At 37.8% G+C, this 26,119-nt stretch overlaps 1 protein-coding gene and 1 long non-coding RNA gene across 5 annotated transcripts in view; one reads left to right on the top strand and one right to left on the bottom strand.

Annotated features, from left to right (window-relative positions):
* The window catches only part of TNFSF18 (TNF superfamily member 18), a 128,962-nt gene extending 108,191 nt beyond the window's left edge, over positions 1-20,771 (top strand). The window contains exons 2-5 of one of the 4 annotated variants that reach the window (XM_055582266.1): positions 8,896-8,992; positions 9,843-10,019; positions 15,254-15,284; positions 17,649-20,771. In XM_055582266.1, the coding sequence (XP_055438241.1) occupies positions 9,861-10,019; positions 15,254-15,284; positions 17,649-17,995 (537 nt within the window). In that variant the 5' untranslated portion in view covers positions 8,896-8,992; positions 9,843-9,860 and the 3' untranslated portion in view covers positions 17,996-20,771. Of the gene's footprint in view, positions 1-8,790; positions 8,993-9,842; positions 10,020-15,253; positions 15,285-17,648 lie in introns of all 4 variants that reach the window. The other 3 variants (XM_055582265.1, XM_055582267.1, XM_055582264.1) reach the window with 3 other exon arrangements.
* LOC129653031 (uncharacterized) overlaps positions 17,817-26,119 on the bottom strand; it is a 438,049-nt gene continuing 429,746 nt past the window's right edge. The window contains exons 5-6 of the long non-coding RNA XR_008714906.1: positions 22,188-22,294; positions 17,817-17,935 (exon numbers count right to left, since the gene is read on the bottom strand). This is a non-coding gene — a long non-coding RNA (uncharacterized LOC129653031). The remainder of the gene's footprint in view (positions 17,936-22,187; positions 22,295-26,119) is intronic.

Below are 26,119 nucleotides of genomic sequence, written 5' to 3'. Positions count from 1 at the left end.
TATTTCAAATCCTGAAAGATAATGCTGTGAAAGTGCTGCACTCAATATGCCAGCAAATTTGGAAAACTCAGCAGTGGCCACAGGACTGGAAAAGGTCAGTTTACATTCCAATCCCAAAGAAAGGCAATGCCAAAGAATGCTCGAACTACCGCACATTTGCACTCATCTCACATGCTAGTAAAGTAATGCTCAAAATTCTCCAAGCCAGGCTTCAGCAATATGTGAACCGTGAACTTCCTGATGTTCAAGCTGGTTTTAGAAAAGGCAGAGGAACCAGACATCAAATTGCCAACATCTGCTGGATCATCAAAAAAGCAAGAGAGTTCCAGAAAAACACCTATTTCTGCTTTATTGACTATGCCAAAGCCTTTGACTGTGTGGATCACAATAAACTGTGGAAAACTCTGAAAGAGATGGGAATACCAGACCATCTGACCTGTCTTTTGAGAAACCTGTATCCAGGTCAGGAAGCAACAGTTAGAAGTGAACATGGAACAATAGACTGGTTCCAAATAGGAAAAGGAGTACGTCAAGGCTGTATATTGTTACCCTGCTTATTTAAATTATATTCAGAGTACATCATGAGAAACACTGGGCTGGAAGAAGCATAAGCTGGAATCAATATTGCCGGGAGAAACATCAATAACCTCAGATATGCAGATGACACCACCCTTATGGCAGAAAGTGAAGAGGAACTCAAAAGCCTCTTGATGAAAGTGAAGGAGGAGAGTGAAAAAGTTGGCTTAAAGCTCAACATTCAGAAAATTAAGGTCATGGCCTCTGGTCCCATCACTTCATGGGAAATAGGGAAACAGTGGAAACAGTGTCAGACTTTATTTTTTTGGGCTCCAAAATCACTGCAGATGGTGATTGCAGCCATGAAATTAAAAGACACTACTCCTTGGAGAGAAAATTATGACCAACCTAGATAGCATATTTAAAACCAGAGACATTACTTTGCCAACAAAGGTTCGTCTAGTCAAGGCTATGGTTTTTCCCGTGGTTATGTATGGATGTGAGAGTAGGATGGTGAAGAAAGCTGAGTGGTGAAAAATTGATGCTTTTGAACTGTGGTGTTGGAGAAGACTCTTGAGAGTCCCTTGGACTGCAAGGAGATCCAACCAGTCCACCCTAAAGGAGATCAGTCCTGGGTGTTCATTGGAAGGACTGATGTTGAAGCTGAAACTCCAATACTTTGGCCACCTCATGCAAAGAGTTGACTCATTGGAAAAAACCATAATGCTCTGAAGAATTAGGGGCAGGAGGAGAAGGGGACGACAAAGGATGAGCTGGCTGGATGGCATCACCGACTCTATGGACATGAGTTTGGGTAGACTCCGGGAGTTGGTGATGGACAGGGAGGTCTGGCATGCTGAGATTCATGGGGTTGCAAAGAGTTGGACACCACTGAGTGACTGAACTGAACTGAACTGATCAACTCCTACTTAAAAGAAGGAAGGTGCTCAATCAAAGGCAGCTGTTCTTGATGCTGTGCTTGCTGTCAACATTGTTACTACCAGGAGAATATGCACACCAGTCTTTGTGTTTTCAGCATATTCATGAATGATTCTAATAGTTGTTGAAATCATCTGTCACCTGTACCACAATTACTGTCCTATCTATCTTCTCTTTAAGCCTTCTGGGACTTCTATTTTCTACATAGAAACTCAACTGTCCCATCCTTGGGTTCTCACAATGTGACTTGGCTCTAAATTTCTCTTTTAATTAATATTCTATCTCACTCTTTTATTAGTCTCATCCTTCGTTAATACAAAGGATAAAATTAAAAATAAATGTATGCTATATATATGTGTGTGTGTGTATATATATATATATATATATTTGTATTGAAGTATAAAGGGCTTCTTTTTCTCTTTTTGCTAAGAAAAATTGCTTAAGGAAATTTTTGGCTGGAAATAGTGTGGAAATAGCAAGTTCTATTTTTATCCTAATTTAAAATTTGATTTCAACTCCAGCTCCATCTGGAAACCTGAGTCATTTTGAGACTAAGAAGGAATAAAAGAAAGAATTTGACATTGAAGACAAAGCAAAAAATTGTGCCTGTTTGAAAAAGATAAGACAATTCAGTAAGAGCTTTTTCTTCAAAAGATATATTAGTAGATATCATATTCAGAAATGAAGCACATAAGAATCCTTAACATTGTAAATTGTTTCTCACTGTAAAATCCTTCCACTACTAAAGCCAAGTTCAGGTACTTATTGATGCATCAAGACAGAATGAAAAAAAATAGGTTTTAGAATTAGATTTGGATTTGAATTTTAGTAGTTTTGTGACTCTTTTGGTTTTGCTTGGTTTTGTTCTTTATAATTTTCTTTTTTATGGTTTACATTAGAAACCGACACTCGAGCAGCTGGTTCATGACGTAATCTAGGAATTCATGAGATGAGGAACCAGGAGAGGATGTAAGAGGCTGTGTACGTGTTGGGTGGAGAACATCCCTACTTTCAGCCAAAGAGATTTCCCTGAGGCTTGCTGGATGATGAAAGATCTGAAATAATTTAAGACTTATCTTTCCAAATGCTCATAGCTAACTCTTCAGGGATGTTTACTCTTTATTTAGCAAATGGAAACTGCTTGCTACCTCAGCTGGCACCATTTCATCAAACAGCATTCCACAGCATTGTCTATGATTCAGGTTTTTTTCCATTGGTGTATCAGCCTGAGCTTTCCTCTTTATAGTGGGACATCCTACTGTATTCAGTCAGGGCTCGAGTCATCAAACAAGATGGACAAGTTTCTTGGCCTGAGCAACTCCAGATGCCTTGGAAATTCTCACTTAGGAGATTGGGAAAGTTACATAAAGTCATTCTCTGAAAAAGCAGTAAGTGAAGCTTGTCTTGAAATTGAAACCTGTTTTCCATGGAGACTCAAATGTTAAAAAACCAGCAATTACCAGACAATGAATTTTTTAAGATCAGAGGTCTTATCATGTTCTTTCTGATTTCTCCATTGCCAAGTAAAGTGCCTGAAAAGCTGTCAAACTACACAGACACATATGCACGCAAAATATATATTTATACATTGTACTATATAGCATACATAATATATATGTATCTATTATACTATATATAAACATAGCAAATTATCAGTATATAACATATTAGTAAATTAATACAAATTTACTTAGCTTAGGGGAAGGGGATATTATGAGGTTTTTTCATCTGGTAATGTCTCTTTAGATGTACCAGCCTAGGCACTGACTCCTTTATAAACTTGCCCTTAACCTGAGTGAGGTCAGGTATTTGGTTCTTATCCTCCTACATACTTCTCCCCATGTTGCTTTGTATATTGTCTCTTTCTCTAGCTACCTGTGAAAACCAAACCAAACCAAAAAAGCAGCAAGAAATTTGAAGATAAGGACTGGCCTTTTCTATCAGTACTAAGTTCTTACCATACTTGGTACATAGAAGGCAGTCAATAATGTTTTCTAAATGAGTGAGGAGGATAACATCCTTTTGCTGTATTTTGGATTCATTTCATATATAAAAGTCAAAACCTGCCTTTACTCATGTAGGTTCTCAGCGCCAAAACCAACAAACCAAGCCTTGAGCCAGAGAATCTGAATTGAATGGTGTAAGACCAGGATTAAAAACGGGAAACCGGAAGAGGAAGTATCTCATTGATTTCTGTATGAACACGTTACAGTTAGGTGTTGAGTGCAGTGAATGTGCTGATTGTTCTTCACTGGTGGAGTGTGTATGTGGTAGCTTGTCAAATCAAGTCATATTTTTCAATTGCTTTGAGTTTCCTAATTTTTTTTCCTGGCACCAATTCAAAAATTTCTTTCCTTTTTTTCACACCCTCAAAGAAAAGCCCAGGCACACATCAAGCTGTAAGCTATCAACTGCCCATCTTATTCAAGAACATAAAGACTTTGTTTTTAAAATGGAGCAGTTGGGATACTCCGTCACACTAGTATCATAACTCATTTGAGTTAATTTATCACCAGTGTGGTAGGCAATGAACTAGTAAGTCATGAAGATGCTGCAGGCTGCATGTTGTAGGCTATGAGATTTACAGTTAGGTTAAAAAATAACAAACATATTCCATGAGTATAGAAATGAATGTCACTGCATTCATATGGACACATCAGCTTCAGTGTTTCAACAGAATGAGTGGGTAAAATTCATTAAAGTAACACAAGAGCAAAGCAGTTTGAATGGTTATGAGAAATATTTATTAATAAAGGCTTGTGCATGAAAAAAAAAAAGAAAATAAGTTGAATTGTAAAGGGAAAAATACCTCCCCACTCCCTCCTCTGCCAGGGCTGCCCAAGAAATCCAGGAGATTTGGTGATGCTTAGTCTCAGGAATATTAAGACCCTCTTATTTCAATTAGGTTGATAGGTGAAATATAGTTCTCTGGTGATCCATTTGATACTGGGCAATATAGGCTTTAATACCAAATCCCTTCCATTATGGCTTCTGGGGTGGTGTTTAATGGTTTTAAGTAGGAAGTATCATGCCATACTGCATAATGGAAAATTTATTTTGGTCTAGTTTCCAAGCAGGAAGTAATCCTTCCCATCAAAATGTGCTTAAGATGCTTCTCTTATGACCAAGACACTGACACAATACTGGTTAGGCTAGAGAGAACTGCCCCCCGCCCCCCCCCCCCCCCACACACACGAGACAACAACAAACCACTCACATAAAAGACTCAGGCTAGACAGGCACCTACTACCTGACACAGCCTTTCTCAAAGATTAGTGCTTAGGCAGGAAACTAGCACAGGAAGGCTTCCATGGAAATTGATCAATAGACTTGCTGCTTTAAGGCTGCATTTGAGTCAGTGAAACATAGACAAACAATGAAGAATTTGGTAAGGACTCCAAAAAAAAGGACATGTAAAACAGCACAGAACAAGATAATATGGGGTATAGAAGAGGGTCCCCGAGTCATGGAAGAAAAACATAGTTTTAATTCAAATTGTTTCCTAGGCCACCCTGGTTAGAGTTGTTATTAGTTCCTTAGAGAGGAACTAATTATTTATTAGTTCCATAAGAGATCATACTCTTATGATCTGGAGATTGACATGTATCTTGTAGAATTTATTGTACATATAATATGTAAATTTGTATATATATGTAAACATGTATTTCTATATGTACATATGTATTTATTTATGTATAGTGTTGTTGCTGTTGAGTTGCTCAGTTGTGTCCTACTCTTTGTGACTCCATAGATTGCAGCATGCCAAGCTCTCATGTCCTTCACCATCTCCTGAAGTTTGCTCAGATTCATGTCCATTGAGTCGGTGATACCATCCAACCATATCATCTTCTGCCACCCCTTTCTTCTTTTGCCTTCAATCTTTCCCAGCATCAAGGTCTTCTGTGCAGAATTCTTTATGAGTAGACATTTACCAGTCTTAACAGAGACTTGTTGTCTTCATAAAATTCCAAGTTTAAAACCATATTTATGTATCATGTCTGTTTATTTTCTATCATATATCATCTATGTGGAGAAGGAAATGGCAACTCACTCCAGTATTCTTGCCTGGGAAATCCCATGGACAGAAGTGCCTGGTGGACAACAGTTCATGGGATTGCAAAAGAATAGGACACGATTTAGCAACTAAATAACAATTCAGTCATCTATTTATGTAGTATCTTCAAGTCAACTGGGCCTTATTTGTCATAACAGTGAATACTCTGAAATCCACAGTAGACAAAATCAGTTGTGCAGTTGTGAATTCTGGCACATGGAATGTTTCTGATTAAATATGCTACACCATACATTATCACAAGCATCAAGCCATGGTAAATAGTGTATTGGCTTCCCTGGTGGCTCAAATGGTAAAGAACTCACCTGCAATGCGGGAGACCTAGGTTCAGTCCCTGGGTTGGAAAGATCCCCTGGAGGAGGACATGGCAACCCACTCCAGTATTCTTGCCTGGAGAATTCCCGTGGACAGAGGAGCCTGGTGGCCTACAGTCCATGGGGTTGCAAAGAGTCAGACATGAATGAGTAACTAAGCATGGCTTGGTGTATAGAGGGCATGTGGTAGGGAGTGCAGACCTCAGTAATACAGGATTTTGGAGAAATCTGATGTCCATATAATACTCACAGATTTCAATGTGCATCCCATGCGGTTTACACAGCAACTACTGGATAAATTTCAGCACCAAGAGTGGAAAAAGTGTTTTGGAGTCCAATACCTGGGGATTCAATCCCTGTTCTACCAATGTGGGCAAATGATTCATGCTCTCGAATGTCAGTTTCATTATTTGTATATATGGTGATGTCAACACAGGGCTGCTTGATATTCTAATGTAACTGTGCACAGAGAAGGCACATCTTAGGTGCCCAATTTGTTTTAGTGTGATTCAGTCAATGACTGAACCATAGCCAAGTTTCTATGTATCTAATTCATTCTGAATTAAAAAGAACTGTGAATACAAAGTTGCTTAATCAGTCGTAACTTGTATGCTGTTTCTAATCTGAAAAATATAGAAAACATTTTTTTACTTGTTTTTCTGAAATTCCTCATTTGTCAGCTCTTGAATCAGACTACCAGATCCATTCAAAAGTTTGGTCTTTTGTCACTTGTTCACATTTTAAAATTTCTAACATTTATGTAATGCTTATACCTCAACTTTTACCACTCTCTCAAGAAAGAATTCCCTCTTTTCTCTGGTCAAACAATAATTTCCAACCTGTCTTCTCAACTATTTTAGCTCCTTTAGATCTGTGTTTGCTGATGGTCTGTATTCTAGCATTCACTTGGGTTTCTGTCTCCCTATATGTACGGTTTAAATCCAGTTGGGCAGCAAATTACTTGACAGCTGTGCCTTTTTTTAAATACCTCTCAAAGCTCTTAGCACAGTAGTTGGCTGAGAGTAAATATTCAGCATAGATTTGCTAATTGAACTTAATTTAAAAAATTCATTCCAAGTATCTGAGCCAGTGTCAGGCCATAAGTACAGAAGCTTCATGTGTTCAGTGTTCATTTTCTTCTTGTAGGATCCTGAGATGTCAATTCTGAGAGTTTGTAGCCAAAAGGTACCAATGATGACTCATTAATTTAGAGTTCTGAAAGTCTTCCCTACTGCCACTTGTCCTAACCTGAAAGGTATTCATTTTGGAAACTGTTTCGTGGAAAGAAGTCCTGGAATGTATTCTTTTATTTTTTCTTTTGGAAGGAACAAACTGGATTCTACTTTACTTCTGTCACTGTTTTGTTCTGTGACCTCGTGTATGTCTCCTTCTTTCTCGGGACTTCATTTTCTCCTCTGTGGAATTAGTTGACCGAACTACCCATACTGGGTAGTTCTTTATAGCTCTCTTCTTTTAATAGGTCTCTTGCTCTTTTCTTGGTTCAAAGTTTAATTTCTTTATTTAAAAAATTGCATTGAAATATAGTTGATTTACAATGCTGTGTTGGTTTCAGCTATACAATAAAGTCATTCAGTTACACATATATATACAAATATTTATATTCCATTTTTTAAACATTCTCTCTTCCATTATAGTTTATTACAAGGTATTGAGCATAGTTCCTAGTGCTTTGAATATATTCTTCTTGAGATAAGCATGTCATTTTAAAGATATGTTTAGAAGGTTGAAATAGTCAGGATATTTGAGAGCCTAACCTTGGTTAAAGGCAGAAGAAGGAGCTGGATTATATTTGGAACAGTTCCTCATTTAAGGAAATATTTACTGAATTGAGTAAGCAGAGGCAATTCCAATTAAAATTTGGAGAGGAATCAGGAGAAGGAACAAATCAGAGAAGCAGGAAGGAAATAGTCTGCCTTTTCAGTAGTCAATTTTAAATTCTGTGCTGGTGTTTATGCCTTTCAGACATGATAAAGAGAAGAGTTATGGGTAGAATGAATCAATTTCTTCTAGAGTCAGTTTATTATTCGTCTCTGAATCACAGCATCCTGGACAGAGCCACAAAACATTGCCATATTGAAAAATTATTCCCATGTGATTCAGTGACTCTTCTTCAGAGATATCTGGGCCAAGTTAAATTTGATAACTCAGTGAGAAATATTGCTGCAATTAGTGTGGTACTAAAAAAAAAAATGGGTTATAAGACAGTATCTCTAGGGCCAGGTCCCCACTCCACTATCACCCAGTCATTAATGGTGTGATACACCTCTCAAAGGTTTTTTTTTTTTTTAATTTATTTAATTTTTGGTTGTGCTGGGTCTTTGTTGCTAAATGCGGGCTTTCTCTAGTTGTGGCGACCAGGGGCTACTGTCTGTGGTACACAGTTTTCTCATTGGAGTGGTTTCTCTTATTGTGGAGCTAGGCTGTAGGCACACAGGCTTCAGTAGTCGTTGCTCCCAGGCTCTACAGTGTGGAGCACAGTGGCTGGAGCACAGAGGTTTTGGTTGCTCTGCAGCATGTGGAATCTTCCCAGACCAGGGATTAAACCCATGTCCCCTGCATCGGCAGGTGAGTTCTTATCCACTGTATGTGTTAGTTGCTCAGTCGTGTCCGGCTCTTTGCAACTCCATGGGGTGCAGGCTGCTAGGCTCCTCCATCCATGTGATTTTCCAAGCAAGAATACTGGAGTGGGTTGCCATTTCCTTCTCTCTTATCCACTGTACAACCAGGGACATCCTCAAGTTCTCTTATCCTTAGCATCCTCTTTCAGAAAGGAGGATGTTCAATAGGCTTTTCCCCTAATTAAAAAAAAACACAACAACTTTGATTCTTAGAAATTTTTTCTTCAAAATACTTTACCTACTTTTATTTGAAAGAACATCAGATGACTTACATCCTATGGTAAATATTTTAAAAATCATTCTTTTCTAGGATTTCATAATCGATTCAGTCTTGACAACATCTCTCAGAAGGGTGAAGAGAGAAGCACTTATGGAACACTTCTTAGCCAAAACTTTACATCTCTTTCATTCTCAGAAAAGCATTATGAAGTGGAAATTTTCTCTAATTTTACCACGAAGGAAATGAAGAATATGCTGAAGGCCACTGAGCAGATAAGAACTGCCTCTCTTAGGTCTGTCTGATTTAAAAACCCTTATTCTTTCTAGCACATAATTCTGACATTATGTGTGGGGCGGCAGGGGGAGAGGTGAGTGGAGAAGGCAGGTATTCCATTTAATAGATGGAAAGATTGAGTACAGCGAACCAGGAGACTTCCTCAATTTTGCAATAAATCAGTATTTTTGATTCCAGCATGAAAACTTCAGGTTTTTGGAATAGAGTATAAGCTCAGACTGGAGGACAGGGTGCAAGAAAATATCTTTTTATGATAATTTTATTTCTATTTGATGCCAGCATTGAATTTTCAGAGTTTCTAAATGGTGAGATATAAAAGAATTAAGCTTGTGTTGACATTTTAAAAATTAAATTCTAGTAATACACTTGGTGTTTTCTAGAGATTATCTTCGAATGAACACATTTTATGCCCTAGAAATCCATGAAACTATTTTTTCCAAACCTTGCATCCCAGTCTCCCTAATCTACTGCCTCACACATATACATTTGGAGTATAATAGGGCTCAATCTTGAACTTTATTTTTTCCTTACAAAAAGTAATTATCTGGAAATAATTTGTAATACTGCCCAGTTCCGTAGTTGTTCTTGTTTTAGGAAATAGTTTTTTCCCCTTTTAACTTCCCTTGTTTTCTTCTTTTAATCCTCTGTGTTTGTATTGGCTTTTAGCCCTGTGCATTGGGCCTAGTGCCAAGTGAGAGTCAGCACTTAGCCTAGAAGTATCATTTTCCAACACACAGAATCAGGAGGAAAACCCCGCCTCTCACACCCACTACTAATTAGCATACTATTCTACAAAACTGACTAGTTGCACCATGTGCTCATCACTCCTGAATTTCTGCTTTCCACAGCTCTCATTCCTGCAGACAATGAGTTTGAGCCACATGGAGAATATGCCTTTAAGCCATTCAAGTCTTCAAGGAGCACAGAGACCATCCTGGAAACAATGGCTCTTCTACTCAACAGTAATTATTGTGCTATTACTTTGCTCCTTCAGTGCACTAATCTTTACTTTTCTTCCACTCAAGGTAAGGAGACAACAGAATCTAAGGTTACGATTTATTGTACTCTTTTCTTTTGATAAGTCTAGTTGTTAGAATGTCACTCAATATTGTTAGAGCTTTGAAAGAGAGAGACATGTAAGGTAAGTAATAGATGGTGTAGTCTATCTTTGAAAAGAGAAATGCACTGAACTAGGAGTAAGAAGATACGAATTCTGGGTTTAGGTCTCTCAATAACTAGCTGTATGCATTTGAAAGACATTTAATCTTTCTGGTTCTCAGCTTCTTCATCTGAAAAGTGGTGGTAGGGAAATGGATTTGTTCATCATCATGTCCCTTCTAGCCATAAAATATAGTGATTAATACTTTATCTAAGGGTGGTATAGAACATAAAGGGAGTCAAGAGGGGGGCAATGACTTTGGGCTAGGTTGATCAGGGAAGGCTTCATGGAGGAAGGAGGAAGTATTTTCTTTTTTGGGAAGCCCCTGATGCTTATCGGGAATTTCCCACTGAGCTCCACTCCAAATTATGGGTCTAGTGAAGAGAATGGAGATCCATTAGATTCTTAGTAAAAGTTTTTTCTGACTGTTGTTTACATAGTGTTGATCAGAAAGAACATAAATGCCTTATTTAATTTAGGATTTAGCCAATTCCTGGGTACATCTGAAAACAGTGACTGCAGAAACATTTTTCTAAGGGACAGATTGACCAGTTAAGATTTCAAAGATATGGTTCTACTACTAAAGATATTTGAAAGCAACTGAGAAAAGATACAGGAGGAAACAGTACAGAGAAGATGCTGATGTTAACCTAGGGCAAGCAGAGCTTTGGCCAAGTTTTTACACAGTAGCCCATTAATTTGTATTTTGTAACTGTACACAATGGTATACAAGAAAGGAATTTGTGACCACATCCCCCAGTGTCTCAAGGAATGTTCCAAGCAGACCTCTGAACTCTCTGGACAGTGAAGCTTTGAGCAGGGGGGAAAAAAGTCATTAGGAATTCTTTGTTTCAATTTCTGAAGAAAGGGAAGGGTGAGAATAGCAACAACTTAAATTTGGAAGTGCCTTTTCCTTCTCAAAACCACTCCACATGCTATTAGCCTGATGACATTGAAAAACATAGGGTAGGTTTTCCGTGTCATCAGTTCCTGCATGTGACTGGGGACTCTGCCTGGGAGAGAAGAGAAGTGTCTTTCTCAGAGTCACACAGCTGCTCTTGCAAAGGGACGGAGGAGGTCTCATACTCCCAGAGGCATTTAGGACACCTCTTGCCAACGTTGAACTTGATGAGTCCCCTGTGTCTGAGCTCTTATTCTGGGATTCCCTCTCCTAGACAACATGCAGCTACCCAGTGAAAGGTTCTGCTTCTAAAGAAACAGCCCAGAGTTTGTTCCAAATTTGGGGAATTTTGAAAAGTTTTCAGGATATTGTCCTGACAGGGTGCCATGGAGGCTTTATTCCCATGGGAAAAGCCAATGACTGGCTGATGGTACAATGATATTAGCTTCCATATTCTACTTTCCTGCACTTCTCTTTCCCTATTGGCCACAGATTAGTATTTTTGGAAAAGAGGACTGAATGACTGTGGGTGATGAGTCATTACTAGGTAGCCACTTCCACCTCCTTATAATGCTCTATGACCTTGGAGTTTACATTGTTTTTGTCTCCACTCTGGTTATTGTATACAAAATCCCACTTTCCAACCTCTCTAGGCACTAATTCAAAGTGTTAGACAGGAAGACTCAGATCTTTTTAAACCAACAAAAATTTCCGTGGGAGGATTCTTTTTTTCTTTCTTCCCTCTCTTTCAGAAGACATCTCACTGAAAGAATCAGTTATGAGCCCAAGGAGATGGTCCCCCGCCCCCTACATGAAAATAACCTTACAGAAATTATCTCTTAAGAAACCAAATGTTCACCCATCCAGGTTTGATGGATGAGACAGGGTGCTCAGGGCTGTTGCACTGGGATGTCCCTGAGGGATGGGATGGGGAGGGAGGTGGGAGAGGGATTCAGGATGGGGAACACATGTATACTCATGGCTGATTCATGTCAATGTATGGCAAAAACCACTACAATATTGTAAAGTAATTAGCCTCCAATTAAAATAATTAATTTAAAAAATAAAAAATACCTTCACAGCAAAAAAAAGAAGAAACCAAATGTTCAGGAGAGTCCCCTGCTTCAGTGAAATGAAGGATACTTTCAAAAGGGGAAGTTTTGCATGTATTTATAAGCATAGTAGATTCTATTTCCAAATGATGATTTGATTAGAGTTGGTTTGGAGAAATAATTATTAAGTTTACTTATTAACCCAATCACATAAATCTGAGCTTAAATCAAAATGGGGTTACAAGAGCCACTGATCCTTCTAAGCAAAGATGAATTAACTAAACAGGACTCATATACTGCTTTATAAGTGGATATTTACTCCTTCCAAACATCATCAGGATTAGAAATACAAACTGCTCTGGAGCCGTAGGGGTGAGACTTTTGACTCAGACAGGCTGTTTGGATCTCAGCCTGGCCTTTTTTCAGCTGCGTGACCTTGGGCTAGTTACATAATCCTCCTACTTCTCACTTCCTCTTCTGCAAATGAAAATGTTATCTCATAGAGTTGTGGTAAGAATTAAGAGACAGTACAATCCTGATCATAGTAGGCTCTTAGTAGATAGTAGTGATTCATATTTATACAATTATTATTAATGACTTTACAATGAAGATAAAGACTTAACAAAATGGGTATTCCTTGCTTATCTATTCTACTTCCTCAACCAAAGAGTGTGTCTCACTGCCAAATACAGGATTTTAGTGATTAGACAGATTTTTCACTTGTGACAATAATGACATAATATCACAGTGGTGGTTTCTGTAGTTCTAAATGGACATTAAAGCAGCCCGCCATGCAATAGCCAAGATTTCTGCAATTAATTTGTCTGTGGCCTTAGGTTTCTTCGCACACTCTTTATACATGACAGAAGACAACATAGATGTTATCAATGGCACATTTTTTGGCATGCTTTTATATTTAGATTGTTACTCAATTGCTTCATGTGTTGATTTGTGTCTTTTGAAGCAATGACCATAGATGACATTAGTTTCTCTTGCTTACAATGCTAGTATAATGTATAGGTACATGAAGTTTTGTTTCATTCTTCATTATAATCAACATCATTATCAAAACACTAATACTTAATAAGCAGGACAAGACAGAATATCTGGGCAAAATCCTTTATGAGACTTAACTCATTTGAGCACATGAACAAGCTAAATGGACTAGGTGCTGCTATTTCCCCATTTTATAAATGAGAAAATTGAAGTTAAGGGAGTCCCTATCACATGGGTTAAACAAAATGGAATTTCAGCATCTCTTCTAAGAAACTCTATCAACAAAATATTCTTGACTACAATCCCAATATATACGCTAACTGCTAAGTCTTATACAAATTATAATATTTTGTATATTAAAAAGATATGCAATATAAGTTTATAAGGATAAACCAAGTAATATGCTTAATGTGGTTTATTCACAGTGCAAAAACATTTTGCTTTACCAAAATATTGTATTTGTATAATATGCAATTATATAATATAAACATTTATAAAACAATTGAAATAGTATTTTAGTAATTTGATAAATGTTTCTTTTATTTTCTTAATCTTAGTTTAACACATTTTAATACAAGAAATTGAAAGTTTTAGTCTAATTTACCTTGATTCATGGTCTTGACTGTCATAACTGAAAAATCACCTCATGAACACATATAGATCAAAATGGAAGACTGCATCTTTGAGTATGCTTACCATGTTATGACACTAAAATTTAAGTCCATCATTCAATAGTGCAAAGTTCCTTTTTAAAGAACTTAATAGTCCCTCACTCCATTCATGACTTTTTTCCCTTCCTTAGACAACTTAAATTCCATAGTTCATAATTAAAATCCTTACCAAGGTGGCCTTTCCTTCTGAGCCTCCTCTGTGGGTTCTTTCTTATTCCCTGACCCCTACACACTGCAATATCTCAATACTCTTTCCTATCTATAATCACTGATTTGATGCTCTTATATAGATTCATATCTTAACTTACCATGCAGACGCTGAAGGCTCCTAAATTAATTTTTTTTTTTTAGAACTCCTTAAATTCCATCCTTATAGACCCAGTCGCCTTCTTGACACTCCTACCTGGGTATCTAATACTCATCACAAACCTGACATGTCCAAAAAATGAACTCATGATTGTTTTCCCCCAATTTACTCCTCTTAAATCTTGCTCATTTCAGTCATTAACAGTGTTATCTTTCTAATTGCTCAGGCCCAGATTTTGGTGTCATCTTTGTCTCATTTTCTCATCCATATCCATGTCAGGAACTCCTGTTCACTCAATTTCCAATTACTTGTCATCATCTCCACAGCTGGTACCTTGGTCAGAGGCACCATGCTTTCTTGCCTAGATGCTTACACCTTGTAACTCTTGCCACTCTTTAATGTATTTAGCATAGTAGCCAGAGAAATCCTATTAAAAAATTGGCATCCTGTTTAAGCTCAAAAAATCTCTTAAGCAGTTTGCTGTAAGAAAACCAATGCACAGTTACATGGCCCCCGCAAAAAATGTTTGTGGATATACCTTATCTTACTACCAAGTATCGTAAAGCCTTTAGTATTTAAATATCTGTACTTATAAAATCAACCACACTGATAGCTTTCTGTGGCATGTAATTTGTGTTGCAAGATTTTGAAACTGAGATCTCCTCAGGGTTATCTCAATTACTATGTGTGATGCATGATTATCTAAATATTAAATAGGGGAGACTTTATCACTCTGAAACATTAATAAATATTTCTATAGCTTAATTTTTTATTTAAAATAAATATAAATGGAAATTGTTAGTTTCTTCTCACATGCCAGTGGATCATCTTATGCAGTCACTGGGGTGCAGAGACATATAGAAAATTTCTATAGCCCAAGAGAAGGAGCATCCAAGATCAAATAGGTGTCCTGTAGGTGGAGATTAGGTAGGTAGAAGGAGTTCTTAACTTCCTCCTAGAAGACCCAAAAGGTAGCTGTGTAGTGAAAGGTAGAGGAAGGAGCCAGTCATCTGTAAAGGAAAGCAGAGAGATCCAAAACAGGGTGGAGGGAGGGATTTTTTTTTTAAATGTGGTTAGGGCAGAGAAGTCTGCTTTAGGAATCTGAGCCTCTAAATAATCAAGAAAACTGTGACACTGTCACCATCCTGACCAATTCCTCTTCTTCCCCTACAGACTGCCCAGGGACCCTGTGTAGCGAAGTTTGGTGAGTAACCTGTCTCACAGAGGATGAGATGGTTGGATGGCATCACCGACTCATGAGTTTTAGACATGAGTTTGAGTAAATTCTGGGAGTTGGTGATGGACAGGGAGGCCTGGCATGCTGCAGTCCATGGGGTCACATAGAGTCAGATACGACTGCATGACTGACTGGACTGAACTGTCTTATAGGCCTCCTTTTCACTTTTCTTACTATTTGCTGCAAAAGGCAAGCTCCAGCACTAAGAAAGGATGCATTCTATTTTAGTTATCCTACAACTACTGTTTTTAACTGTTAATCATGTAGTTGTCTAGGAGCTGAGGCTTCAGCTCTTTTTAATTGTTTTAATAAGCACAAGTTTCAGATTTCTACGACTTTTCCCTGGGACAGACTCAGAGACCTTCTCACATTTCCCATATTGCTAGTGTCCACTAGAGTGAGTGTAGGGTGCAATTTTTGTTTCCAAGTGTAAAAATGAGAAACGAGAGGGGAGTGGTCCCTTCTCTGCTCCTTTCACCTCTCCTCTTAGCTCCTGAGTCACTTTCCTTTATAGTGACCTGGTACTTGCTTAGAAGACACAGTAAGGTTTACAGTTGAGCCTTTGGGTATTTTTTTAGAATACATACAAAATTAAAAATGAATACATTTGGGGTTGTTTACTGGTTTAAGATCAAACACCCATTTTCTGCTGAGAGCAGACTACTTCTAGAGTCAACTTCAATTCCCGTTTTACTGTACAGCACAAATAGCCAGGCTTCCTTGACTTGAGAGTATAGGGAATCTCATTTTACTTGTGTCTGCCTTTTTGATTTGTTGTTTTTTCTAGTAAATGGAGTGAAACTCCTCATGATATGTTTGAAATACCCTCTTGATGTGGTAAAAGTTGAGAACCTCAACTTTAAGGTTGAGGCTCCCCCCTCACAGAATTAAATATGAAAACCAGTGATATTTCTTCCTGGTGACTTGCCTATTATCTATAGCATGGTCAAGCAGGAAGAAATTTACTGGGCTCTGGATTCAGTGGAGAAACAGGGAGACTTTGCTTTCTGCTTTGATGATCTCTCCTTCATTCTCCTTCAGAGCCTTGTATCAGTTATTTATATATAAAGAAGAATTTGAGTTAATGTGTTATCTCTTTTAGTATATTTTTTATCAAGGTTTCTTTCTAATTATTTGACAAAGGCTTTGCCCCCATAACAAAAATTATGGAGCATTAGAGAACACACCAGATAAGTATTGCACATTCTGGGATTCTGAAATTACATCTTTGTGTAAAAACAATGAACATTAGGAAAATGTGTTAATTCCATAAAAATCAGTCTTGATCCTTTTCGCATCCCCCGTGACAGCAATAACCTAGGGATACTTCTATTTAAACAGCCAAATAATTTCCATGTATTAACTCGTGAATTTACCAGTAGCTATTTGCTAAGGATTTGGATAATAGTATCTCAAGAGAATCTTGAATGACACATACCTATAAGCTGAAGCACCATTATTTAGACACAGTACACCTAATTCAGCATATACTGGGTAGTAGGAAGTCTTTTTGGTGTTGAAGATACAGCTATGGACAAAATAAAGGAATATTTGATTTCCCTGGTGGCTCAGATGGTAAAGTGTCTGCCTACAATGCAGGAGACCAGAGTTCAATCCCCAGGTGGGGAAGATCCTCTGGAGAAGGAAATGGCAACCCACTCCAGTACTCTTGCCTGGAAAATCCCATGGATGGAGGAGCATGGTAGGCTATAGCCCATGGGGTCACAAAGAGTTGGACACAACTGAGCAACTTCACTTTTCCTTTGTCCTCAAATGTTATATTCAAGTAGGTATAAGATTGATAAATAAACAACTTAAATTATAATAGGCTAGATGGTGACAACTTCTATGAAGAAAACTAAAACAAGATAAAGAGAGAGAGTGACAGGAGAGCACTATTTTAAACAGATTGATGAGCAGGCCTCATTGATAAAGTGATACATAGTAAATAGTATTGCTACAGAAAAACATGAATATACATTTCTGGACTGCCAACTCTTGTCATCACCATCTTAGTATGCTGTTCCTTTCTTCTTATTTTTATTTCAGAAATATTGATTGACAAATGATACAGTGCCATTTCCCTATTCCCTAACCCATTTCCCTATTCCAAACTTATTTTCTTAGAGCCCCCCAAGCAAGAGATAAACTTAGGCAATTTCTTCAAAGTAGGGAGTGGTAGATACTTAAAATTGTGGTTGGAGAGAACTAGTATAGACCTTTCCTATAAATAGGAAAGAAACTATTATCAGGAAGATGATGAAATAATTAAATAACTATGCTTTTCTTTTTTTTTTCTCCCCCCATTCCCCCCTTATAAATATCTTGTAGGACCATTACCTTCAAAATGGCAAATGCCTTCTCCTGAGCCTTCTTGTGTGAATAAGACAGCAGACTGGAGGCTGAAGATACTTCAGAATGGTTTGTACTTAATTTATGGCCAAGTGGCTCCCAATACAGCCTACAAGGGACGAGCTCCTTTCGAGGTGCAGCTGCGTAAGAACGAAGACCCCATACAAGCTCTAACCAACAACTCTATGATCCAGAATGTAGGAGGGGCTTATGAATTCCACGCTGGAGATGTAATAGACTTGATATTCAATGCTGAGCATCAGGTTCTGAAAAATAAGACATACTGGGGGATCTTTTTACTTACAAATCCCCAATTCATCTCCTAGAGACTTGATTTGGTTTCCTCATCCTCTTCAGCACTTGCAGAGACATCAGTGCCTAGGCTGGACAAGGAAGATTTTCAATCTCTGTAGTTCATCTGAGTATACAAATCAACAGAAACAGAACTCCTTGCATGTGAATTTTCTTTTCTCATGCCTGTATAAATGAGACTCAGAAGAAGGACAAAAGGCATTTGGTAACCCTTGATGTTAGATCAGCAAAGACAGTTTTGTTAGTTCATGAAATGAATATGGGTGGCTAGAGGACAGAATCTTCTCCAAGTGTCTTTGTTTAACCCTTGAATCTCTGGGTGGAAAAATGAAGTCTTATTCCCACAGGAGTCTTATCTTGTATGCAGAAAAGATCCAGGGCAGTAGTCTGCCCTTGTTCTCATATTCCTGGACTGTGGACTGCTTGACTTCATTCTTCCCATATTCCTATCTTCTGAGACCCTCCTAATAAAAAAGTAGTCAGACTTGGAGGGTGGCCACTGCTATGCAAGCATTACCCCACTTTACATTTGATGGCATGAGGGGACAGAGACACAGGTGGCATTGGTGTGGGATGCACTTTATTGTGGAATTTTTCTTAATTTAATCACACTCAGGATGCTTGGTGCTTTATAAAACCAGCTGGTCAAAAGGGTCATTCTGAACCTTTACATAGGGCTTCATGAGAACTTGTTTGTCTATGCGCCTAAACATGGCCGATGGTAAAGAAAGAGTAATCATTACTAATCATAAGATTTAACCACAGAAATTTATATTACCAGTACTGTATTTTTTCATGTCATGATTCCGTATTTTTAGCTGGCTAGGCAGTTTGCAAAGTACTTTCATATATCACATGGCAACTCTAGAAAGTTAACGGGGCAGGTATTTTGGCACAATTATAACACTGAGTATACGGAGGCAGGTGGAACATAGGTAACTTGCTTCACCCCACAGAACGAATGATTAACAAGGGGCCATGGGCTTCCCACTGTATCACACTATTTTAGCTTTAGGGTTGGTATTTCTGCTCTCATGTGGATGTCTATAAAGTTTAGCAGATTAGATCTTCAGAGGGTATATATTCTCTTGGCAGATAGAGGGAAGCTACACCAATGCCTTCCTTTCTCAAAGACTTCTTTTCCTTTCCTTACCTGGACCAGGGAGCATGGGCTATTGTTCAGGACTGACTTCAACTGAACTCCCTTTCTCACTTTGTAGAGACTGTCTTGGTCAAATGTATTAAGTTCCAAAAATAATGAATAGCACTCAACTCAATAATGGTCTGCTAAAGTTTTGGACGCTACAAAATTAACTAGCTGCTTATGGGTTCTTGTTGAAAGGTATGTAATATGATTACGTGATAACCCAATTTAAGATATTTATGGATATTTGTAAAAAGCTACAGTGTGTTAATAATATCACCGTATAAAGCTAATTTAAAAATATTTGTATTGTCTGCTTAGGAGCAAACTAAGCCTGAGGCCAAGGTGCTTCTTAGTATTTCTTTTTTTTTTTTTTTTTTAATGAAATCTGTTGAGTAGTTGTTGAGCCAAAGACTTGGATGCCTGGTTCCTCTTGCATTTGTGTATTTTCTCAGGAAATTAAAGTTATATGACATATGTTTATGGACACTTGCTGGTGTTAATCATTGTTGAGTTATAAGCAGCAGTGAGCTGGAGTGGGCCAGCACTAGCTCATAAGAAAGTGAAGTTGCTCAGTCGTGTTCAACTCTTGGTGACCCTATGGACTGTAGCCCACCAGGCTCCTCTGTCCATGGGATTTTCCAGGAAAGAATACTGGAGTAGGTTGCCATTTCCTTCTCCAGGGGATCTTCCTGACCCAGGGATCTGACTCAGGTCTCCCGCACTGCAGGCAGACTCTTTACCATATAAGCCACTAGGGAATCCCTGCTCCTAAGAACTGATTGTTATATTTTCAAAAATTGCACATTCTGGCTATGAAATATAGTCATCCTTGAAATTGGCTATGGTGGGACTATTTATACCATGGGAATTGGCAATCAGGGCTTTTCTTTTTGGAAAGTCTATTCACCAGCACACCACTGCTTGTAAAACTCTCCTTCTCAATAAAGCCTCTCAGTTCCTGCCTTATTCTTGGAACACTCAGGGTAGGCAAGGGAGAAAGTGACATTGTCATACTGCTTAGCAATAGCCCTGCCTATTAGTTATTTCTCTGGGCAAGCAGAGGTCTCCACAGTTGCAACCAAAAGCTACCAACAGATGACCTTTAAATTTCCCTAGTGTTGTGATTTCAGGGTTTTTTTTTTTCAATGTATACTGTTTCCTTGTTTATTCAAATGGTTGTTTAAATTTTATACCTATAATAAAGTATATGTTGGTAAGTAGGCTATAACTGACATATCTGTGGGTTATCAGGCTAGTGTTTGTGATCTAGAGAATGTAAGTATACATCAAAGATATTGTTGCCCATATGAAACACTTATTTTTTAAAAGTTTTCTACTTGAGATACAGTTTGATTTACTGTGTTACTTTCAGGTGAACAACATAGTGATTCAAAGTTTCTATAGATTATAGTCCACTGTAAGATATTATATGGGCTAAATTCCCTGTGCTGTACAATGTATCCTGTTAGCTTATTTATTTTATACATAGTAATTTGTACTTGCTAATCTGGTACTTCTGTCTTGCCCCTCCTTCCCTCTTCTCACTGGTAACCACTAGTTTGTTCTCCATATTTGCAAGTCTATTTCTGTTTATTCATTTGCTTTTTTTAAAAGATTTTATATATAAATGATAACATACAGTATTTGTCTTTCTGACTTATTTCACTAAGGATAATGGTTATGTTATTTCAAATGGTATTATTTTATTCTTTTTGACATCTGAGTAATATTTCATTATAGTTAAACCACAGCTTTATCCATTTATCCATTGGTGGACATTTGAGTCACTTCCATGTCTTGGCTGTTGTAAATAATGCCGCTATGAACATTGAAATGATACATGCACTCCAAATCAGTGCTTTTGATTCTTTAGATGTATACCTAGAAGAGGGATTGCTGGATCATACTGTAGTTCTATGTTTAGGTTTTTGAGGAACCCCATACTGTTCACCATAGTGGCTGCACCAATTTACATTCCCACCAACAGTGTAGGAAGGTTCTTTTTGCTCCACATCCTTGCCAACGTTTGTTATTTGTGGTCTTTCGATGATAGCTATTTTTATTACTCCCTCTTTATAAATTTTATCGTAATCTCTCCTCCTGACTCTGACCTCATTTACATCCTTGATCTTCCTAAAGTGTCTAAGAGGAGTGGCACAGGGAGCTTACCTTCATTCTTTTTATAAATTCTGCATATTTGCAGTGACAATTTGATATTGTCTCACTTTGATATTGTCTCACTTTGATATTCAAGTACCAATCATATTACCATCCAGTTATACTCTCGTGTGTCAAAAAGGGATCTAGGAGAACTTTAATAAAACACAGAAATGCAAAAAGTCCCAACATCATCACAAAGAGCAATAAGAGCTGAATAAAAAGGCAGATGATGAGGAAAATCACTGCTCAGAGAAGTTAGACTTAAGAAAACTGTTAGAAATGAACATAGTCAAGAAAAATTAGAGAAGTGTGATGGAAATAGTTCAACTTTTATAGAAAAAAAAAAACAAAACAAAAAACAAAACCAGTGCTGAGCTCTAAGCAGGCTCTATCTACAGATCTAAAGCAAATGCTCAAGATAGTAAAATGCAGACTCTTCCATTCATTTTATCTTAATCTGATTTCTGTTAGCAGTTAACAACTTTAAGGAGTTCAACACACTTTGGATGAGCTATTACTCTGAAATACAGCAGTATTAGTGAATCCCATTACATTGCTTGGAGAAGCAGGCTTGAGGGTTTATGGGACCTGCTTCAAGGAATTCAGGAAGTGTTGGACAATAGAAAAATGAAAATTCAACAAACAGGCCCCGTTAGGATAAACCAGCCTTATTTCTTCAGTTGCATGTGGAAATCTCAGATTTCAGCATCCAGGGTGATTGTTTCTACCCAGCTTTGGTATTGTCCAGGGATATCAGACATGGCTTAGTGACTAAACCACCACCACCATGCGCAGGGGGTGGTGGGGTGGTGGTGGAACGGAGATTTTGTTCACAAGGGGCCTCAACACAGAATCAGACTGTGGTATACCGGTGGGTTTAGAATGGAAATCTTCCCTACCTACTTTTGGACTGTTCCTCTTATCCAATGGGCTGGTCTCTGAGAGGAATCCAGTGACTAGAGTCCAAGGTCCGCCACAGTGCCTGGGCCATAGTTCTTACTGTCTGCTGAATGAACAAATGAATCACAAATTTGAGTGTTGGTGTGAATTTAGCATTATCATGTGTACTTTGGATGACAGACTCCAGTGGGCAAAGCCTTTAGGCTCCCTTTATTTATTGTCTTCCATTTCATCACCTACTGTTCTTAAATGCTGTCCTTTGCTATCAACCTGTTCTTAGGAACATTGTTAAAGTAATTAAGGAAATAAAAGAACCTTGTTAATTAACTTGCACTAAGGGTAAAGGGTCAATAAGCTACCTGTCTCGCATCACCAGAACTGGAAAAATTCCTATTTGGTTTAATGATTGCTGGGCAGATGCACCAAGAGCAGCTATCTTTACAATACTAAGACAGAACAATTTGTTCAGTGAGCAATAGCAGAATTTTTCAAAGTCATGTCTCTAAACTTTACATCAGATTTATCCAGTAAGCTTAAAAAAATCCCTAGTCCCCATTCATATTCCACTGAATAAATGTTTCTAGGAATGAGCCCTAGGAATCAAATTTTTAACTAGCTCTGATCCATAGGTTTTTCTTATGTACATTTGATAATGTACCTAAGAACCACTGCTTTATGGCATACAACTTTGCATCTCAGCTGAATGTTTCTCCAAGTATTTAAAGACAGTCAAAGCTTCTAAATAAATACAATTTAAAAAGTAAAACAAACAAACAAAAAAACCCTAAATTTTGTTGCCCATGAGGCTTACCATAATCCATTTCTCATCACAAAATCACCTTAACTTCTATCCTCTGAGTCTGAGAACAGGTCAAGATCTTCACTTTTTATAACCTAGTGACAACTTTGCCAATTGAATGCTGGCAATCTATAGCATACAAGCTTTGCCACAATCAATATTACATTATCTACCTGTATGCTGTCAGCTCTTAAATATTTATCTCTAGCACAAGTTGTTCTTCTTTATTTCAGACTTGTAAATTCACTTGTCTACTTGACAGTCTCACACTGTGGGTATAATATCTCAAATTCAAGTTTACCAAAATGAATCTTTACCTTCAAAAAGAATCTTTACTTTCAAAAAGAATCTGACCTCTTTTCTGCTATGGCTCTTGTCTGTGGACCAAGATTATTTCACTAGCTTCACATACTTTTTTCAAAATCCCAGTTTTGCCATTTACCAATTACTTGGATTTTGGACAAATTTCTGTCCTTTCTGAGACTCAGTTTCTTGTTTGTTTACTGTCATTTATCCAATGTCTGATATATAGTTGGAATTTAATATTTGTTGAATCAAAAATAAATTTATGTTTACAATACTAATTAATACATGAAATGTTCATGATACATAGTGATACTAGAAGGGTGGCTGCCATTGATTTTAAGAGCTAGATTTATTCCTAAAATTTTAACCTGTTTATCTAACATCTATCTTATTATCTTTCCTCTCCAAAAAGGTAAGCCCCAAGATAAAAGCATTTTATTTATTCAATGCTATATCTCCAGCACCTAGCACCTAAAACTGTTCTTGGAACATTAAAAGAACTCAACAAATATTGACATGAATGAACAAAAAAGATGGTACCTAGCTCTTGGTTAGAATGATTAGCAAGATAAAAGATATATATGTTGCAAACAACCTCTCAAAATAATCTAATATCCATTCTTCTCCATTTTTAAAAACTTAAGTAAAATAAGCCATGCAAAATTCTAAGTACATATATAACAAGTGCTCCATGAAAGTTGGCTACTATCACATACCACTATCATGAAAGTCATTTCATTATCCTATTTCCCTAAGAAACAATACCCTGGGGCACATTAGCTTCCTTTACCATAGTAATGCTTTCACCACATCTTTAAAGGTAAGCTTGTGCTTTGGCGTTTATTAAATATATGTATTAGAAAAAGTAATGTATATCTTCTCCAAAAATGACTCTTCAGTTCAGCCGTTCAGTCATGTTTAAGTCTTTGTGACCCCATGAACTGCAGCATGCCAGGCCTCCCTGTCCATACCAAGACCTGGGGTTTACTCAAACTCATGTCCATTGAGTTGGTGATGCAATCCTACCATCTTATCCTCTATTGTCCCCTTCTTCTCCCACCTTATATCTTTCTCAGTATCAGGGTCTTTTCTAAATAAGTCAGTTTGCATCACGTGGCCAAAGTATTGGAGTTTCAGCTTCAGCATCAGTCCTTCCAATGAATCTTCAGGACTGATTTCCTTTAAGATATACTGATTGGAATTCCTTGCAGTCCAAGGGACTTTTAAGAGTCTTCTCCAACCACAGATTTCAAAAGCATCAATTTTTTGGTGTTCAGCTTTCTTTATAGTCCAACTCTCACATCCATACATGACTACTGGAAAAAACATAGCCTTGACTAGACGGACCTTTGTTGGCAAAGTAATGTCTCTGCTTTTGAATATGCTGTCTAGGTTGGTCATAATTTTCTTCCAAGGAGCAAATGTCTTTTAATTTCATGTCTGCAGTAACCATCTGCAGTGATTTTGGAGCCCCCCAAAATAAAGTCTGACACTGTTTCCCCATCTATTTGCCATAAAGTGAAGGAACCAGATGCCATGATCTTAGTTTCCTGAATGTTGAGTTTTAAGCCAACTTTTTCACTCTCCCCTTTTCACTTTTGTCAAGAGGCTCTTTAGTTCTTCTTCAGTTTGTGCCATAAGTGTGGTATCATCTGCAGATCAGAGGTTCTTGATATTTCTCCCAGCAATCTTGATTCCAGTTTGTGCTTCATCCAGCCCAGCGTTTCTCATGATATACTCTGCATATAAGTTAAATAAGCAGGGTGACAATATACAGCCTTGACGCACTCCTTTCTCGATTTGGAACCAGTCTGTTGTTTCATGTCCAGTTCTAACTGTCACTTCCTGACCTGCATACAGGTGTCTCAGGAGGCAGGGAAGGTGGTCTGGTATTCCCATCTCTTTCAGAATTTTCCACAGTTTATTGTGATCCACACAGTCAAAGGCTTTTGCATAGTCAATAAAGCAGAAGTATGTGTTTTTCTGGAACTCTTGCTTTTTTGATGATCCAGTGGATGTTGGCAATTTAACTTCTGTTTCCTCTGTCTTTTCTAACTGTTTATAATAGCCAGGACATGGAAGCAACCTAGATGTCCATCAGCAGATGAATGGATAAGAAAGCGATGGTACATATACACAATGGAGTATTACTCAGCCATTAAAAAGAATACATTTGAATCAGTTCTATTGAGGTGGATGAAACTGGAGCCTATTATACAGAGTGAAGTAAGCCAGAAAGAAAAACACCAATACAGTATACTAACACATATATATGGAATTTAGAAAGATTACCATAACAATAACCCTGTGTATGAGACAGCAAAAGAGACACTGATGTATAGAACAGTCTTATGGACTCTGTGGGAGAGGGAGAGGGTGGGAAGATTTGGGAGAATGGCATCGAAACATGTAAAATATCATGTATGAAACGAGTTGCCAGTCAAGGTTCGATGCACGATAATGGATGCTTGGGGCTAGTGCACTGGGACGACCCAGAGGGATGGTATGGGGAGGGAGGAGGGAGGAGGGTCCAGGATGGGGAACACATGTATACCTGTGGTGGATTCATTTTGATACTTGGCATAACTAATACAATTATGTAAAGTTTAAAAATAAAATAAAATTAAAAAAAAATAAATCTAGCTTGAACATCTTGAAGTTCATGGTTCACATACTGTTGAAGCTGGCTTGGAGAATTTTGAGCATTACTTTGCTAGCGTGTGAGATGAGTGCAATTGTGTGGTAGTTTGAGCATCCTTTGGCATTGCCTTTCTTTGGGATTGGAATGAAAACTGACCTTTTCCGGCCTGTGCCACTGCCATGTTT

The sequence above is a fragment of the Bubalus kerabau genome, chromosome 5, assembly GCF_029407905.1.
Source record: "Bubalus kerabau isolate K-KA32 ecotype Philippines breed swamp buffalo chromosome 5, PCC_UOA_SB_1v2, whole genome shotgun sequence".
Lineage (NCBI taxonomy): Eukaryota > Metazoa > Chordata > Mammalia > Artiodactyla > Bovidae > Bubalus > Bubalus kerabau.
This window is presented reverse-complemented; position numbering and strand designations above follow the sequence as displayed.